Source organism: Ochlerotatus camptorhynchus, unplaced genomic scaffold (assembly GCF_037179485.1).
Source record: "Ochlerotatus camptorhynchus isolate MF236.1 unplaced genomic scaffold, CSIRO-AGI_Acam_v1.1 ptg000125l, whole genome shotgun sequence".
Lineage (NCBI taxonomy): Eukaryota > Metazoa > Arthropoda > Insecta > Diptera > Culicidae > Ochlerotatus > Ochlerotatus camptorhynchus.
Window position 1 is genome coordinate 78,575 of NW_027040615.1, and position 18,645 is coordinate 97,219.

The 18,645-nt window shown below is 39.7% G+C and overlaps 3 protein-coding genes across 6 annotated transcripts in view; 2 read left to right on the forward strand and 1 right to left on the reverse strand.

Moving 5' to 3' along the window:
• Positions 1–9,995: 9,995 nt before the first annotated feature.
• Positions 9,996–14,692, reverse strand: LOC135700008 (uncharacterized). The gene is made up of 2 exons (XM_065220365.1): positions 14,520–14,692; positions 9,996–11,207 (listed from the first exon to the last, which is right to left on the reverse strand). Exons 1-2 carry the CDS (start codon positions 14,581–14,583, stop codon positions 10,078–10,080), a joined length of 1,194 nt encoding a protein of 397 aa, XP_065076437.1. The 5' UTR covers positions 14,584–14,692; the 3' UTR covers positions 9,996–10,077.
• A 350-nt stretch (positions 14,693–15,042) lies between these two features.
• LOC135700009 (UDP-N-acetylglucosamine transporter-like) lies at positions 15,043–16,539 on the forward strand. Its single transcript, XM_065220366.1, has 3 exons — positions 15,043–15,196; positions 15,279–15,797; positions 15,862–16,539. Exons 1-3 carry the CDS (start codon positions 15,181–15,183, stop codon positions 16,383–16,385), a joined length of 1,059 nt encoding a protein of 352 aa, XP_065076438.1. The 5' UTR covers positions 15,043–15,180; the 3' UTR covers positions 16,386–16,539.
• A 216-nt stretch (positions 16,540–16,755) lies between these two features.
• Positions 16,756–18,645, forward strand: part of Stim (stromal interaction molecule) — a 123,836-nt gene continuing 121,946 nt past the window's right edge. For 2 of the 4 annotated variants that reach the window (XM_065220412.1, XM_065220413.1), the window contains exon 1: positions 17,112–17,216. The gene's annotated coding sequence lies outside the window, so the exon portion shown is untranslated. Of the gene's footprint in view, positions 16,818–17,107; positions 17,217–18,645 lie in introns of those variants that run through there. The other 2 variants (XM_065220407.1, XM_065220405.1) reach the window with 2 other exon arrangements.

Below are 18,645 nucleotides of genomic sequence, written 5' to 3' on the forward strand. Positions count from 1 at the left end.
AGTTAAACAACCCAATAGGCCTTTTTAATAGAAACTAAATGATCGATTCAACCTCTGGTGGTGAATAGGAGAACGTCCAAAAGAGTGTTGTGAGCATAAATTTTTGCCTTGAGACATAGGAAGCGGAACACTTTTTTACTTTTCCTGATAAATTGATTCATCTGAGATGCTGCAAAACTTAATCTACAGTTGAAAAATTTAATTCTGTAACGTTTTTGAAAAGATCCTGCTGGTGTTCAGGAATATTTTTGTTGAAAAATATGGAAAATTAGAAAAGTGCCTTAGAAAGTTAAGGTGCAAATCAGTTCAGATTTGTGCAAAATCGTACAATAAGACAATTACCGATAGAAATTGGCAAGATTTTGAATAAAAAATGCTGTTATTTGCGTTGGGGAAAATACTTATTCTGATGTAAACAAATGGTTTGGTTGACGTTTCTTCTCGAACTCGCGTGGCGCACTCTACATTGGTGGTGCATTAAAAAGGCGTATTGAGCTCTCCAACCAGAATCTCACGAAGCGTGTATAAATTCATATGATTTTGAAAGTTCTCAAAGCACCAAATGCAATTTTTATCCCGCATAAGCGCGAACCATAAATTGACCTTACCTAAAATGGTTATAAATTGTTTATAATCCCTGCTAAACTTCAACTGAAATGGTTATGGAACTTTACATGAACGTTTAATGATAAAGTTTTAACCTTAAGTATTATAGTTTTTTGGAAGTGGACCTTACAAATAATGGGTTGTTAAGAACCATTACCATTCAAAATTCTTGTTTTCTCCATACATTTTCGGAAAGAAAACTATACTAAAACCTTTTTACTTATGGTTTGAGAACATTAATGGTAATGGTTATGGTAACCAGTAAGGTCCATGAATGGTTTTGTAACATCGATCAACTTTATGTGGAATATATCGCGAATTGGTTGCCTGTAAATTACTGATTACCAATTCACGATATATTTCACGTAAAGTTGAGCGATAATACAAAACCATTAATGGACCTTACTGACTACCATAACCATAACCATTAATGTTCTCAAACCATAAGTAAAAACGTTCTAATATAGTTCTCTTTCCGATAATGTATGGAGAAAACAAGAATTTGGAATGGTAATGGTTCTTAACAACCCATTATTTGTAAGGTCTGCTTCCAAAAAACCATAATACATAAGGTTAAAACTTTATCACACAAACGTTCATGTAAAGTTCCATAACCATTTCAGTTGAAGTTTAGCAGGGATTATAAACAATTTATAACCATTATCGGTAAGGTCATGTGATGGTTCGCGTTTATGCGGGATACAATGCGCACACGCTATTTCAAAACTACCCAAATTTGGGTAGAATCCACCCAGATCGGTCAAAACTGAACCTACCCCAAAAATGGGTAAACTGTGTTGGGAGCGAGGTTGGGAGTGACAAGTTGACAAACGAACCACGTTGATCGGAATCATGTCGATGTTGTTCATTTGACAACTTATCACTCCCAACACAGTTTACCCATTTTTGGGGTAGGTTCAGTTTGGACCGATCTGGAAGTATTCTACCCAACTTTGGGTAGTTTTGAAATAGCCTGATGTATGCAGCTGGAGAAGACTGTACAAACAAAACTACCCAAAAATTGGGTAGAATTCACCGAGATAGGTCAAACTGAACAACATTGACATGATTTCGACGGACATTTTTTTTTTTGGGTAGGTTAGGTTTTGACCGAAGGGAAAGACATTGTAATCTCTATACTAACTTAATATATTTAAAAGATTAGGAAAGATTAGGCTGGATTAAAAAGATTAGCTATGTTTATGATGCAATCTTTCAGAAAGCACCATGGGCTAGACCATGGGCGACTTTTAACTTCAGTGTATATTTGAATATGCACAAAAATGGCAAATAATCAATCACATTGGTACAACCGAGGGTACAACCAACAATCAATACGAAACTAACGATTTTAAATTGGCTCACTACTTGACTAGCCTATAGGTCAAAAGCAAACGATTAACGTACCCCATTCTAATCGAAATTCTACTACTACACTATGTTTGTTTTGATTCGCTATGAAAGTTTGACAGATAAAATGTGGATTTTCCTATGATTCGAGGGGTGAATCGACTAGCTTGGGACCGAACAGAGTACCAGAGCTGAGCCAAAAAGTTGAGCACGTTTCTTCGGGACCTTCTAGTCTTAGAGTTACCTCTATGATACAACCGAGGAAGACTTCAAACGTTCCAGACAATTTTTATGAGTTTACGTTCCCGATGGAGCAGGTTTTGGATTGCGGTCGAAGATTTCCGATACTGCCTACGAAAGTTTCAGTCAAGGTTGGAAGTGGATTTCCGCGGAGTTTTCAAACGATATCCAAGTAGTGGGTTTCATTCAGTTTCGGTGGATCTTTTCGATGCTGTCAATTGGGTTCTTAAAACACGGATACGAATTTTGTTCATTTAAAACAAAAATATAAATGTTTATACTCTAAACATATGAATTATTCAAAGTAAATTGAAAGCATGTTTAAAACTAAAATATTTATGTTTGAATTAAATTCAAAAGCATGTTTATTTCAACAATATAGGATTTGGGTGAACGGTTTTTAGCGTGTCATGCCTTTTTATTTCCTTCTTGTTACATTCGGAAAAAGTTGCCCCAGCTTTGCTCAACCTCAACAGAAAACGGTCATCCATTCCGAATCCATTCCGGATCCTCCTCCGATATCGAACACGGAAAGAAACCGGTATGAGGACCAGTGGCAGAAACCGAGGCAGAAACGGCAAAACGACGCTAATAACACAAATTTGCACCGGTTCCACTGAACTGGAACCCCCGAAAACCCACCCCGACGGGTCCTCGCATCCCGGACCAGGACCCCAATACCCACAGGTCACCCTTAATCGCACCCGAAAAGAGCAGGAATTAAGATGTCCTGGCTATTTCTTTGCAAACCGTTTTATTTTGCTTTACCCTGCACTCAACTACTAAAATAATTCCAAAATATGTATGTTTATTTTAAACAATATGAGAAGCATGTTTAAAATAAACATATTTATTATTGTTCGCATAGCTGTCAAACCAAACAAAAATAAATACGTTTATTTTCAACACGAATATTTTTGAAATAAACGTAACATTATTTTTATTTTAAACATTGATTTCACATGACTTCAAACATGGAATACGTTTGGAATCAACCTAATATATGTTTGTGGCCAGAACAAACTGAGTTTACGTTTAAATTTACCTCAAATATTTTTGTTACGACGATAGTTTTTTCTGCGTGAAGGTATTGAGGTAAATGCATATTCGTAATCTGCATTAAAAATGGAACCCAAACCCAAAATTTCATCAACTTTGATACACTGGAACTATTTTAATTTAAGTACGATTGCATTTGTAAAAATCACCTTATTAGCATAGAGGTAACTCTAAGACCACTGGGTCCCGAAGAAAATCATTATTATTTTTGGCTCACTCAGTACCAGAACAACGGTCCCAAGCAGTCCCAAGCTATTTCACTCACCCCTGCATGTTCTGCATGAATCCACACACCCCTGATGTTATCTGTCAAACTTTCATAGCGAATCAAAACAAACATAGTGTAGTAATAGAATTTCAACTAGAATAGGGCACGTTAATCGTTTGCTTGGGACCAATAGGCTACTAAAGTGGTGAGCCAATTTAAAATCGTTAGTTTCGTATTGATTGTTGTTTCAGAGCTGCCAGGTGGTTTTATAAAAAATCTGTATCCACTCTATTAAAAAATCTGTATTTTCTGTATTGACGATTTTTTTCTTAATTAATCATGTTTTGTTGTTTTACAAATACAGTGCATACAAAATAACCATAAAAAGTGCTTAACCACCTATTCGGGCTATCGTACTAACCATACGGGATATAATTGCGCCATTTGTGATATCGTCCGTACTTATTTATAAGAGTGATATGAAGCCGTTTGAAAATGTATGGAGATTTTAGTTTCTATTCATTATCTTCCTGATAAGCAGTTTTAAATGCAAAAAAGTGCCCGAGTTCATTACTATTTCATATTTTTAATATAGATGAATACAATTAATTACATCATTTGTGTGGTAGTTACACCGAAAAGTCGAGAGATGTTGCCCCGCCAGTGCTGGTAAAATCATTTTTGCAGTATGGAGAATATCAGAAAATCCGCAATTTCTTACGAAATACATTTTCAATGCAAGTAAAATGTTTACGAGTACTTGTATTTGTACCATTTTAATGTACTCGGGCACTTTTCTTGTATTTAACATACATGCTTATATTGGAAATATTCAATTAATACTGTAAATCCCCATACAATCTCAAATCGTTTACTACCAGCTCCATATGCATCCGAAAGCGGTTGGTCCTCTGGTTGTGAATGCTGTCAAAAACACCATAAAAAGATTAATTGCCGATGGAAATTTGATAGGTTCCCGAGCAGAGGGTGAGAACAAAATGAAAACAAGAATTATGTTGTTTTCATTATTCCTGATAACTCAAATTGATTTCATTTTGATGGAGTTGAAGGCTAACAGAACAAAAATGAGAGCTAAGTATTACAACGAAACTACCGTGACGGGCGTGACTGCGTTTTCCGTTGGAGGGAGTGAGAGAAGCATAAAAGAAACAGCAACGCCTCGAGCAGATCCCACTGCAAAAAATATGGTTTTTAGCACAACAATTAATTTTGGAGAGAAGGAGGTACGCTGATAAAATCGAGCAAGTTATTTTGTTTTTATAAATTTTGAATTTTTTTTCTCAAGCATTTTATAAAAATCTGTATAAATCTGTATTGTAATTTAAAAATCTGTGATAAATCTGTATTCTGTATCGGGTCTGTATTAAGATTAAAAAATCTGTACAATACAGATAAATCTGTATAAATGGCAGCGCTGGTTGTTATTAGTGCCCCTCGTTGTCACTTTGTACACTGAAACAAATCGACATGTACCGTTTATTGGATCCATCTTATAACATAGCAATGTCAGCATATTTATTCATTCTATGTGATGATTGATAGATTCCATAGAGATTGCTGACGTTTATCGTACGCACACTACGTCACGTATACGTATACGCAAAATGTTTTCATCGGGAAAAAAAACTTAATAGCGAAAAATTTTCCCGATGAAAACAAATCACTGACACAATCATACTTTAGCAATCTCTATTGGATTATCACTTAAAAACTATGACTGCGATATGGAATGATTTCTATCGTAATTTCACATACTTAGTACTTGATAATACTTTGCTTCGAACGTGGTTAGCGAAGGTAAGAAGTATATGAATATTGTCTGATATATTTCATGGTGAAAAACTGTTGATATGTCATGGGTGGGAACAGACATCTAGAAACTAATGGAAAATCATATAAGTTTGCACTATGAGAAAATTCAGTAAAATATACCTGTTTTCATGATGAATATTGCTCACTAAAATATATATCTTATAAGATAATCATGTATATTTTATTGGAGTTGCTTTTACTGATTTTTGACGTTTGTTGATATGTCGCGTGTAAATAGATATGTAGAAACTATTGGACTGTCATTTAACTTTGCAGTATAGGAAAACATGTATATCTCATTGTAATAGCTTGCTTTGATTTTTGACGTTTAAAGATTGTAAACAGATCTATCCCAATCATTAAATAGTCATATAGAAATGCCTTTTAAGAAATCCAACAGCAAGCATTTGTATTTGCATGTTTTTCTGGAATGAATATCGCTCCCAATAAAATACATCTTACATGATTGTTCTTTATAAATTATTGAAACAATTTTCAACGATGTTAACGTACACTCATTCATATGATAATTGGTTCCAGAAAAGAATGTATTGAGATTGAAAAAAAAAATGATTCTACTGTAATATTTACTTTGCTATGATTCTAATTGTAAGCCTTCTACACGGCTAATTCAGATTCCAGCCCTAAGTAGTACTCGAACTTCATGAGCCAGTTCTATCAAATCATATAATTTAGTCGTTGATTTATTGCACACAGGTGCATTAAGAAAGATTTGAACAAACCACACCACCGAAACGGAACATAAATTTGTCAGTGCTATTTGTCTTCACTCTAGCAAAACGAGCATAAAGTTGCACTACATTCCATGTCGGGAGAGCTGTTCTGCTATTTGAACGAGCTCAATCTTGAAGTCAGCCGTGGCCCAGTGGAATCGAGCACAGACACCGAAAGCATCACACCTCAACAGATCTTGATCGAATCCCAAATCAGCTACAATAAAAAAAAGGCACAACTTTGAAAGCTCCCACTGCCTGATGTTTATTTTTCGAATTTATTTTTAGAAATCGATTAAATATATGTGTCAAAAGAAGAAGTAAATTTCATGTTATTTTCACATAAACTTTACTTCGATTGATTTATGACACATATATTATATTGTTGTGAAAAGTATAGCTTATGCTTATGGGTTTCAAATCCATTTCAGTTAATTATTATAATTTAATCGACTTTCATTTATCATATGACGATCATATAAAAGTTACCAAATTATCAGCATTGTAAATGTATCAGATATTCATATAGAATTTACCTGACACATTTTCAATCATATCATTTTCAATGGATTATCTTATAGCGCAAATTTATTAGACTTCCACATAACAGGAATATGTCAAATTCGTTCAGTGTATACACTGAAACAAATCGACATGTACCGTTTATTGGATCCATCTTATAACATAGCAATGTCAGCAGATTTATTCATTCTATGTGATGATTGATAGATTCCATTGGATTATCACTTAAAAACTATGACTGCGATATGGAATGATTTCTATCGTAATTTCACATACTTAGTACTTGATAATACTTTGCTTCGAACGTGGTTAGCGAAGGTAAGAAGTATATGAATATTGTCTGATATATTTCATGGTGAAAAACTGTTGATATGTCATGGGTGGGAACAGACATTTAGAAACTAATGGAAAATCATATAAGTTTGCACTATGAGAAAATTCAGTAAAATATACCTGTTTTCATGATGAATATTGCTCACTAAAATATATATCTTATAAGATAATCATGTATATTTTATTGGAGTTGCTTTTACTGATTTTTGACGTTTGTTGATATGTCGCGTGTAAATAGACATGTAGAAACTATTGGACTGTCATTTAACTTTGCAGTATAGGAAAACATGTATATCTCATTGTAATAGCTTGCTTTGATTTTTGACGTTTAAAGATTGTAAACAGATCTATCCCTATCATTAAATAGTCATATAGAAATGCCTTTTAAGAAATCCAACAGCAAGCATTTGTTTTTGCATGTTTTTCTGGGATGAATATCGCTCCCAATAAAATACATCTTACATGATTGTTCTTTAAAAATTATTGAAACAATTTTCAACGATGTTAACGTACACTCATTCATAATATGATATTATGATAATTGGTTCCAGAAAAGAATGTATTGAGATTGAAAAAAAAATGATTCTACTGTAATATTTACTTTGCTATGATTCTAATTGTAAGCCTTCTACACGGCTAATTCAGATTCCAGCCCTAAGTAGTACTCGAACTTCATGAGCCAGTTCTATCAAATCATATAATTTAGTCGTTGATTTATTGCACACAGGTGCATTAAGAAAGATTTGAACAAACCACACCACCGAAACGGAACATAAATTTGTCAGTGCTATTTGTCTTCACTCTAGCAAAACGAGCATAAAGTTGCACTACATTCCATGTCGGGAGAGCTGTTCTTACTTCATGCTATTTGAACGAGCTCAATCTTGAAGTCAGCCGTGGCCCAGTGGAATCGAGCACAGACACCGAAAGCATCACACCTCAACAGATCTTGATCGAATCCCAAATCAGCTACAATAAAAAAAAGACACAACTGTGAAAGCTCCCACTGCCTGATGTTTATTTTTCGAATTTATTTTTAGAAATCGATTAAATATATGTGTCAAAAGAAGAAGTAAATTTCATGTTATTTTCACATAAACTTTACTTCGATTGATTTATGACACATATATTATATTGTGGTGAAAAGTATAGCTTATGCTTATGGGTTTCAAATACATTTCAGTTAATTATTATAATTTAATCGATTTTCATTTATCATATGACGATCATATAAAAGTTACCAAATTATCAGCATTGTAAATGTATCAGATATTCATATAGAATTTACCTGACACATTTTCAATCACATCATTTTCAATGGATTATCTTATAGCGCAAATTTATTAGACTTCCACATAACAGGAATATGTCAAATTCGTTCAGTGTAGAGCTTTTTGACGTTTAATCGACGCACACTACTGTACCATTTAAAACGAACGAGTGCGAGCAAGAGGGAAACAGATTAGTGGGAAAACAAACCGTCCATTCATCCATGTGTGCTAGATAGAGAAAGATGATAAAACGTCAAAAAGGTCTATGGGAGCGAGCTGTCAGTTTGTCAATTTAGTGTCAAACAGTGAAGTTATTATTTTGCTTCAAATCTTGATTTAAAAATCGAGATGAATGTGTGTGGGTTCGAAAAAAATAATATCGTTCTGCTCAGAAAACGAAGCTCTTTCATATATCATATGAAACCGATATTTTTTTTAAATTAAAGAACCCAATTAAGGTTCCGGTGGATTTTTCGGAATTCCTTACGAAACAGGTTCCCGACGATTCCGTTGGAGATTTTCAATGCTGCAAACGAATGTTTTACTGGATGTGCCTGACGAGGTCGACGAAGGAGGTTCAAGTCGATTTCGAAGGAGATTTTCTGAATCCTTTACGGAGCAGGTTCTAATCGATTCTGGTGGAGATTTGCAATGGTGCCAACGAAAGTTCCGGTGGATTTTTCGGAATTCTCAACGGAGCAGGATCCGTTTCTATTCCGGTGGAGATTTTCGATGCTGCCAAGCAAAGTTCCAAAGGATTTTTTAACGTTGTCGACGGAGGAGGTTCAAGTCGATTTCGGTGAAGATTTTTGATGCTGCCAACGAAAATTCCGGTGGATTTCTATGCATACTAGATGGAGGAGGTTCCAGTTAGTCGAGGATCTTTGATGCTTCCAACGGAAGTTCCGATGTTTTTTTTTTCTGAATTCTCGATGAAGCAGATTTCAGTTGATTTTGATGGAATTTCGCGATGCTGCCAACGAAAGTTTCGGTGGATTTTTCTGGAGTTGGAGAAAAATCCAACGGAACTTTCGTTGGCAGCATCGAAAATCTTGCTCCATCAAGAATTCAGAGAAAAAAATACCGGAACTTTCGTTGACAGCATCGAAAACCTCCAGTTGTTCGACTTGAACCTGCTCCAATAAATAAAGAAATAAATCCATAAATCGTTAGAGCATCCGGTGGAAACTAACGATTTTAAATTGGCTCACTACTTGACTAGGCTTCTACCATAGAGGTAATTCTAAGACCAGCAGGTCCCGAAGAAACATGCTCAACTTTTTGGCTCAGCTCTGGTACTCTCTTCGGTCCCAAGCTAATCGATGCACCCCTCGAAACATAGGAAAATCCACGAACCCCTAATTTTATCTGTCAAACTTTCATAGCGAATCAAAACAAACATAGTGTAGTACTAGAATTTCGACTACAATGGGGTACGTTAATCGATTTGCTTAGGACCAAAAGGCTAATCAAGTAGTGAGTCAATTTAAAATCGTTAGTTTCCACCGGTTGGTTCCACGCAGTTTCTGTGGATATTTTCGATGCTGGCAAATTAAGGTTCCGGTGGATTTTTCGGAATTCCTTACGAAACAGGTTCCAGACTATTCCGTTGGCGATTTTCAATGCTGCCAACGAAAGCGACAGCATTTCTGAGACAGCTTCTATGCAATTTGATCTCGTGTGGTGTGACATTTTAAAAAGCGAGAGTATGAAATGCTTCAACGGGTTTAGAGAGAAATACAAACATCAACAATTATGCGTTGGATTTCGGAAAAGAAATATGAACAGTCTGTTAAATAGGTTAAATATAATCCATGTATTTTTGTCATTACACAGAAATCAACTTATGGTGCAAAAATTACATAAATGTATGATACATCTGAATGAATTAAGTTGTTCAAGTTGTTGTTTGCTCTGATCACTAGTTCCTCTTTCCGTACCGCTTTCTGTTGACGAACGGTCTCCCAGTGCTAGCCTCCCCTCCGGTCATTCGTAGCGTCAACACATTCTTCACCGAATTGTACGACCCGCCTATAAACGCGGCAAACTTCAACAGTTCGTTCTTGTTTATGTTCAATCCACCGTGAAGTTGATCCACATTCAGCACTCCATTGTCCAACACAAACGCCATTGCCAGATAGTGAGTCAGAGCCTTGTGTTTCGAATATTTTGTCTTCAACGGTTTATGATGGTGGACTTCGGAAAACTTTCGTCTTATTTCAAAGTACAACTCTTTTGAATATGTCGACAGTGTCATTTTTTCAAAGTTACTAGCGTTCGTTTGCAGCAGCAGAGATAAGGCATCCATGTACAGGCAAATCTGTAGCGTGCGAACATTTTCATCAGAGTCTGGTTCCTTTGACTGCAGAGCCGCCTTTACCTTGTTCGTCAGATAGACATTGGACAGTTCTAGCGTTTCCGGATCCTTTTGCATTAGCCCCAATCCGGCGGTCTTCAAGCTGTTGAGAACCGGCTCCGACAACAAGTCTTCCAAACGATACAGTTCGATTGGCGTTTTCGCTTCCGGATTTCTCGGTGGCTTTATGCTGGCCAAGATCAACTCTCCTTCCACTTTGGTCTTCAAAAACGCATTTTCTTCGGTGAACTGTTCGTCGTCGTACGCCCGGACCGTCTGCTGAATGCTATCATTCATCACATCGATGTTGCTACCGGACCGTTCGATACGCTCCAGAGCTCGAATGGCCACCTTACCGCCGAACTTCCGCATCACCGTTAGCGAACTCTCCTGCTCCTGGAATTTGTTCTTGTTGTCGTCGTAGCAGGCGTTCAGCATGGTGCATTCCTCCAGCTGGATGAGACGCATTTTGCCGGTCTTTTTGCTCCGGATGGCCACGTAGGTGTCCATCAGGTCCGACGGGAGTCCCTCGCCCAGATAGCCACGGTACGCTTGCTGACCGCTGATGACTACCGCCATCCGGGAAGGTTTGGCGCCCGGGTCACCTTCGCGGGTTGCCCGATCGACGTCCTCGGCACGGAAGCACTGAATCTGGCTGTCGTTCTTGTAGCCCATTTCGGCGTTCTGGAAGTTTACTGTGGAAGGGAGATGAAGAGAAGAGAATGTTTTGTTAGTTTGAGGTTAGAATTGATTGGCCTTTCAAGGAAGTTCGAGCGGAAAGTTCAAGGAACTTCCAGCGGAAGGTTCAAGGAACTTTCAGCGGAAAGTTCAAGGAACTTCCAGCGGGAAGTTCAGGGAACTTTCAGCAGAAAGTTCAAGGAACTTCCAGTGGAAAGTTCAAGGAACTTCCAGCGGAAAGTTCAAGGAACTTCCAGCGGGAAGTTCACCAAACGTCCAGCGGAAAGTTCAACGAAATTCCTATGAAAAGTTCAAGGAACTTCCTATGGAAAGTTCAAGGAACTTCCAGTGGAAAGTTCAAGGAATTTCCAGCGGAAAGTTTAACGAACTTCCAGTGGAAAGTTCAAGGAAGTTTCTACGGAAAGTTCAAGGAACTTCCAGCGGAAATTTCAAGGAACTTCCAACGAAAAGTTCTAGGAACTTCCAGCGGAAAGTTCAAGGAACTTCCAGCGCAAAGTTCAAGGAACTTCCAGCGGAAAGTTCAAGGAACTTCTAGCCGAAAGTTCAAGGAACTTCCAGCGCAAAGTTCAAGGAACTTCCAGCGGAAAGTTCAATGAACTTCTAGCCGAAAGTTCAAGGAACTTCCAGCGGAAAGTTCAAGGAACTTCCTACGGAAAGTTTAGGGAACTTCCTACGGAAAGTACAACCAACTTCCTTCGGAAAGTTCAACGAACTTCCTTCGGAAAGTTCAACGAACCTCCTACGGAAAGTTCAACGAACTTCCAGCGGAAAGTTCAACGAACTTCCAGCGGAAAGTTCAACGAACTTCCAGCGGAAAGTTTAAGGAACTTCCTACGGAAAGTTCAACGAACTTCCAGCGGAAAGTTCAAGGTACTTTCAGCGGAAAGTTTAAGGAACTTCCTACGGAAAGTTCAACAAGCTTCTTACGAAAAGTTCAACGACTTCCTATGGTTCAAGTTCAAGGAAGTTCTGAAAAAAGGTTATAACTAGTTTCAAGAAATTTAGTAGTACTAGTAGTAGATGTTTTAATAATATGAAAGTTACAAGATTCTTAATGAATTTCAAGGAACAAGGAAGCTCCTAGAATTTCCAAATATAATAGTACTTCTGGATCGAATCTGGAGGAAGTCCACAGGAAAATCTAGAAGCGGACCACTGAAAGATCTGGAGGAAGCCCACATGAAAATCTAGAATAAATCCACAGGAAGATCTGAAAGAAGCAAACATGAAGATCTGGAGAAAGTTCACTGAAAACTCTGAAGGCAGTCCACAGGAATAACGCAAGAAAATTCACAGAAAGAACCGTAAGAAGTCCACTAGAAGATGTGGGGGAAATCCACAGGTAGATCTGGAGTAAGTCCGCAGGAAAGTCTGAAGGAATTCCACAGAACAATCTGGAGAAAGTTCACAGGAAGGTCTGGAGGAAGACCTCAGGAAGGCCTGGAGTAGGTCGACAAGAAGTGTGGAAAAAGTTCACAGAAAGGTCTGGAGGAAGACCGCAGGAAGACCTAGAGGAAGTCGACAAGAAGATCTGGAGAAAGTCCACAGCATGCTCTGGAGGAAGCTCGGGAGGAAGTCTATAAGAATATCTGAAGGAAGATCTGAACGAAGTCCACAGGAAGACTTTTAGGAAGTCTGTATGAATATGTGGAAGCAGTCCGCAGAATGATTTGAAGGATTTACACCGTTGGATCTAAAGTGTAAGAAGTTTTCAGGAAGACTTGGAGGAAGCTCACAGGAAGGTACCATGCAGGAAGATCTATTTATTTATTTGTCGTCAATCAAGAGTAGACCGTTTTGATACAATGATAATTAAATTTTATGTCGTGCGGAGGATTATCTGGAGGAAGTCACCAGGAAGATCTGGAGAAGGTCCACAGGAAGTCCGTAGGAACATCTGGAGGAAGTCCGCAGGAAGATCTGGAGGAAGTCCACAGGAGGATCCGAAGCAGGATCTGGAAAAAGTTCACAGGAAGACCTGGAGGAAGTTTACTGGAAGATCTGGAGGAAGTTTGCTGGAAGACCTGGAGAAAGGCCACAGGAAGATCTGGAGAAAGTCCACAGAAAGACCTGCAGGAAGTCTATAGGAAAATTATGTCCACAGGAAGATGTAGAGGATGTCAACAGGAGGATCCGAAAGAAGTTCTTCGGAAGACTTGGGGAAGTCCGCAGAAAGATTTGGAGGGAGTCTACAAGAAGATCTGCAGAAAGTCCACAGTAGTCTTGTAGTCTTGAAGAAGATTAGGAAGAAGTCCACTTTTGGAGTTCAGGAAGATCTGGATTTATTCCACTGAAAGATTCAGGAAGCTTACAGGAACAACTGGATGAAGTCCACATGAAGATCTCGAAGAAGCCCGCAAGAAGATCTGAAGGAAGTCCACTGCTCGGTCCACTGTAAAAGCTGGAAGCAAATCTCAATTTTAGATGGTCGAAAAATCTCCCGAATCAATCTACGAAAAATCTTTATTCATCTCTTGCACCTCAATCTACTGTAAATCGCTCTCTATTTTTTGCAGGAAAACTTCAAAATCTTCATCAATCTTCTTTCTATGGACTAAGCGTGCGCACATCTCACAACAGCAAAACGAAAGTTCTAGATAGAGCTGCAATGAGGGCGTAACAGCTTTTGTAAACAATGACTTCTCGCGATGATGATTCGAAAGTCATGACACTCGCTGGCAAATCGACATCACCATCGAGTAGAAGAAGACGTGATGGATATATTGGTTTGTGCAGGCGTGGCTTGAATTCATAGAAAAAATCACCGAGAGAAGTCATTGTTTACAATGGCTGTTACGTCCTAATTCCAGCTCTATCTAGAGTTTTTCTGCATCAGCTAAACACAATCTTTTGTGCATCGTAGATAGAGTCGTCCCCCTCGGACTACCCAATAATTGAGTCACTATTACCATAGAGGTAACTCTAAGACTAGAAGGTCCCGAAGAAACGAGCTCAACTTTTTGGCTCAGCTCTGGTACTATCTTCGGTCTCAAGCTAATCGATTCACCCCTCGAAACATAGGAAAATCCACTAACCCCTCATTTTATCTGTCAAACTTTCATAGCGAATCAAAACAAACATAGTGTAATACTGGAATTTATACTATAATGGGGTACGTTAGTCGATGTACTTGGGACTAATAGGCTAGTCAAGTAGTGAGCCAATCGTTAGTTTCGTATTGATTGATTGATTGTTACTATTACTAAATAAATGAGTAACAGTTCCCTCGAAAATGCATTGTTTCGTCATTATTGAGTATTTTTTGTTTACCGTGTACAACATCCCCAAAAACGTAAAACTTTACTTACACAAAACGGGATTATCCCGTTTATCTTCCATCATGGCGACATCGGTAATTTTTGTTGTTTTCATGGCACGGCACTTCGGAAATTTCCTCCAATTTTTCGTATTGATACAATCGCGATTTTATAAAGAAATACTAAATTTTATTTCACAATTCACACGAGCGTTTCGCACCCGCACGCGTTATTTATTTACAATTACTATGGCTCTTCTTTATCGCTAGGGACAGTTCAAACTTCGGGCTAACCTCACCCCCGATCAAACTGTCATCATCACCAGTCATCGACCATAAAAAAAAACTGTAAACAAACCGCATCCGCGGTGCATTTCTGTCAACGTAATCAAAAAATGTCTGCCCTGGCTGCCTGCAGATCGTCGAGACTGCGAGACGGAGAACAAGCACCAGCGAACAAGCACTATTAAACACAGTTAAACACATCATCACAAATTCGTGTATCGCATCAGATAGCATCACCCACGCATGCTGGTTAGTTCACTGAATTCGGCTTCCGGTTATTTTTTTATGTTAAAAGTTTCAACGAAAATGGTTTTAGTTTAACCATTGCTGATAGTGCTGCTGCTGCTGCCAAGAGAATAAAGAAAAATAAACAAAAACTGGTTTCCGTGACCTCTTTTGCAATCATCCGTCAGCAAAGTACCTCTCGCATGAAGATGGCTCCAAGTAAGTGCTGCTCGAGTTCCTTTCTAAAAACAAAATTAGTGTTCTCAATTTAAATGAAACGAATCTCACCCTTTCATGCCAGAATCGACCAGCAACAACCTGAAGTACCTCAGCCTGATCACCCTTACGTTGCAGAATGCCATCCTGGGGCTGAGTATGCGGTACGCCCGGACCCGACCGGGTGATATGTTCCTCAGTTCGACGGCCGTCGTGATGGCCGAGGTGGCCAAACTGGTCACCAGTCTGGTGCTGGTGTTTCTGGAAGAAGGCAAGAATGTCCACCGGCTGAAGGCCGCTCTGCATAATACGATCGTGAAGCAACCGATGGATACGCTCAAAATTTGCGTGCCCTCGTTCCTGTACATTCTGCAGAACAATCTCCTGTACGTTTCGGCGTCCCACCTGGACGCGGCGACCTACCAGGTGACGTATCAGTTGAAGATTCTGACGACGGCTGTGTTTGCGGTGATTATCCTCCGGAAGAAACTGTTCCCAACCCAGTGGGGTGCCCTAGTGGCGCTGGTGGTCGGAGTGGCCACTGTACAGCTGGCGCAGACGGATTCCAGTGGGACGGCCGCCTCCCGGCAGCAGCAGATGCCAGGTGGGTCGTAGCCGGGATGACACGCTGCCGGCAGCATTCTACAACTTCCTGTCTTTTGTTTTAGGTGAACCGGATCAGAATCGGCTGCTCGGTTTAAGTGCCGCCTTGGGTGCGTGCTTCCTGTCCGGCTTCGCCGGAATCTACTTCGAAAAGATGCTCAAAGGTGCGGACATCTCCGTTTGGATGCGAAACATCCAGCTCAGTTTGCTGAGTCTGCCCTTCGGTCTGTTGACTTGCTTCGCAAATGATGGCGCAAAGCTCACCACCAGCGGGTTCTTCTACGGCTACGATGGCTTCATTTGGTACTTGATCCTGCTGCAGGCCGGTGGCGGTCTGATCGTGGCCGTCGTCGTCAAGTATGCCGACAACATCCTGAAGGGCTTTGCCACCTCGTTGGCCATCATCATTTCCTGCGTGGCGTCGATGTATCTGTTCGATTTCAATTTGACGCTGCAGTTCACCTTCGGAGCGGCGCTGGTAATCGGTTCGATCTTCCTGTACGGCTACGACCCGAACCAGGCGGCGAAGCAGAAGATCATCAAGCTGAATCCCGACAGCCAGGAACGGCTGCTGGCGGAAAAGGTCTGAACACTCAGTATTCGATTGAGTAAACTGAATCGTAGTTTTTTTTTTTAAGTTATCTATGACGTATTTTTGACGAGAATGCAATGTAAGCTTAAGTTACTTAAATTTGGATGAGACGTAACGCTTTTAAGTTCAAAATAAAGATTTTTATCATCAATGGCCCCTAGAATGCTAATTTCTCCCTCACATTCCCTATGATTGCAATCATCTGCTTATCGTTTATCTGTCAAATGGCACACACATTCCCACATCATTGTGTGATGGATGATGCGCACTCAAAATACCGCTACTTTTTCCATCGACCAGTCGTCAGCAGTCAGTCTTTCGTTTGACTTGCTTCCGTGTGGTTGGTTATTATGATTAATGTCGGGTTGTTGAACGTACGCGTGCGTGTCTGATTGGTCAATTTTCGGCCGAATTTTTGTTTGATTCGTCGTGAGTGCATCGAAAAAAAAAACATTTTTCGCACAAAACAATTTGAATTTTGTTTTCCCGCTTGTTGGGACATCCCCTTGAATATTGAATATACATTTTTGAAAGAGGCAGGTGGTTTTTGGAAATCGGTAAAATTTTGCACAACGTATCATTGAAGGCGGTCGACGGTCGTACGTGTGTGCGTTTGTGGGTTCTGTCAACGGAGAAAGCGGTGTGTGAGAATTTAATTTAATGACTGAAGGGTGCAATTGGTACAATAATTAGCTTGTTTAGTATGTAGTGTTGGAAGAACAGTGTTTAGAAATATCCTTTAGAAAGATTGTCGTGTACATTTCTCATTGGGCTGTTTTGATCTCATGTTTACTCGTTTTGGGCGAGTTGGCAGGAAAGAGACGGAAGGTAAGTTTTGTGATTGTTGTGCAATGTATTTTTGTGTGGGTAGATGCAGTGCAGGGCAGCCAGATGAAATTAAAAAAAGTATGACACGAGCGTAGATTTGACGTAGGATTTTTTGCTCGGTATTAATATTCGGCGACTGTGTTAGGGAAACCACTTTTCGCCCCGTTTCCTGATAACGCAAATTTCTCATTGTCCTGCACAAAACGCACGGAATTTTTAGTTTATTCTATAGATAATTTCGAGAATTTGTATGTACCACTTCAATAGTGTTACGCATTCAACCACAATCGTTTGGTTGCTGAGTACATTATCAAAGAGCTTTGAGGGTGATGTGGCTGGCAGCAAGGCGAGCGAACGTTCAATGAAAGTTAACTCTTAAACAGAAATAATTTATGGTGGTCCTGAAAAGAACCGGTTTGTTATGATGGTTGAGTAATGCTGAGCAATTAGGGTATTCAACACGGATGAGGCTGGCGAGCTGTATGTTGTTTGGAACGAGGGTGACGCACTTGGCATAGATGGCCCACAGCGGCTCACGACGAGCAACTGAATCCGATCAGTAGCGGTGCGGCGTCGTTTAAGAGCGTACTGAAAATCCTAAGCTCGTAGGGATTCTTCAGCACAATCTTAGATGGCAATCGGTTCTGGAGATACGTTGCGGTACGAACAGCTTCGCCCCAGTATCGCTTCTCAAGACCGAAATCAAGGAGCATGCATGTTGCCATTTCCGTGATCGATCTATTGTTTCTTTTACGATTTATGTCAAAAAATGTTCTCTGCCCAACGCACATAGTCGACAATGTTCTGCGTTGCTTCCGACTTGTTCTCCAGCAGGTAAGTGACGGTGAACCTGATATACTCGTCGATGATCTGCATCACGTATCTATTTCCGCTAGGATTGACGGTTTTCATCGGGCCGCAAAGGTCCGTGTGGACGATATCAAGGACTTGAAACGACTTCATTTCAGTCACTTCAGGGAATGGGGCTCGGGATGCCTTCCCTTATAGACCACATCCACACATAAGTTTCAAGCTAAAGTCACTCACCTGCATTCCGGTCGCAAGCTGTTCCTTACCGATGTACTCTGCAGCCGCCCAGTCGCAGTGTCCTGTCCACCGATGTCGCTGATGTTGACAGTTCTTCTTGTGCTGTCCCGATGTTGCCTGCTACGATCATTCAGCAACTCTAAGGTGATACAGACCACCATGGTGGAAACCCATCGCCACGACAGTCCCAGAGTTCACGATTCTGCAGTCTTCATTGTTGAAATGCACTTCCAAATGATTCAAAGTCAGCCTATCCACAGAGATTAGGCTGGTCGACGCTACCGGCACATATTTCACATTTTTCATGCTTGGTCACTTCATTGTTTCAATTCAATTGCCCCCGATCTTCAATTAAGGAGAATAGGAAAGTCCATAGCAACCC

Bases quoted from the DNA above. Each gene is read 5' to 3' on its own strand.
- LOC135700008 (XM_065220365.1), bottom strand. From the start codon at position 14,583: ATGAAAACAACAAAAATTACCGATGTCGCCATGATGGAAGATAAACGG. The intron at 11,208-14,519 runs GTAAGTAAAGTT...TCCCTTCCACAG, and splicing joins ACGGGATAATCCCGTTTTGT to TAAACTTCCAGAACGCCGAA.
- LOC135700009 (XM_065220366.1), top strand. The intron at 15,798-15,861 runs GTGGGTCGTAGC...CTTTTGTTTTAG, and splicing joins CCGGCAGCAGCAGATGCCAG to GTGAACCGGATCAGAATCGG.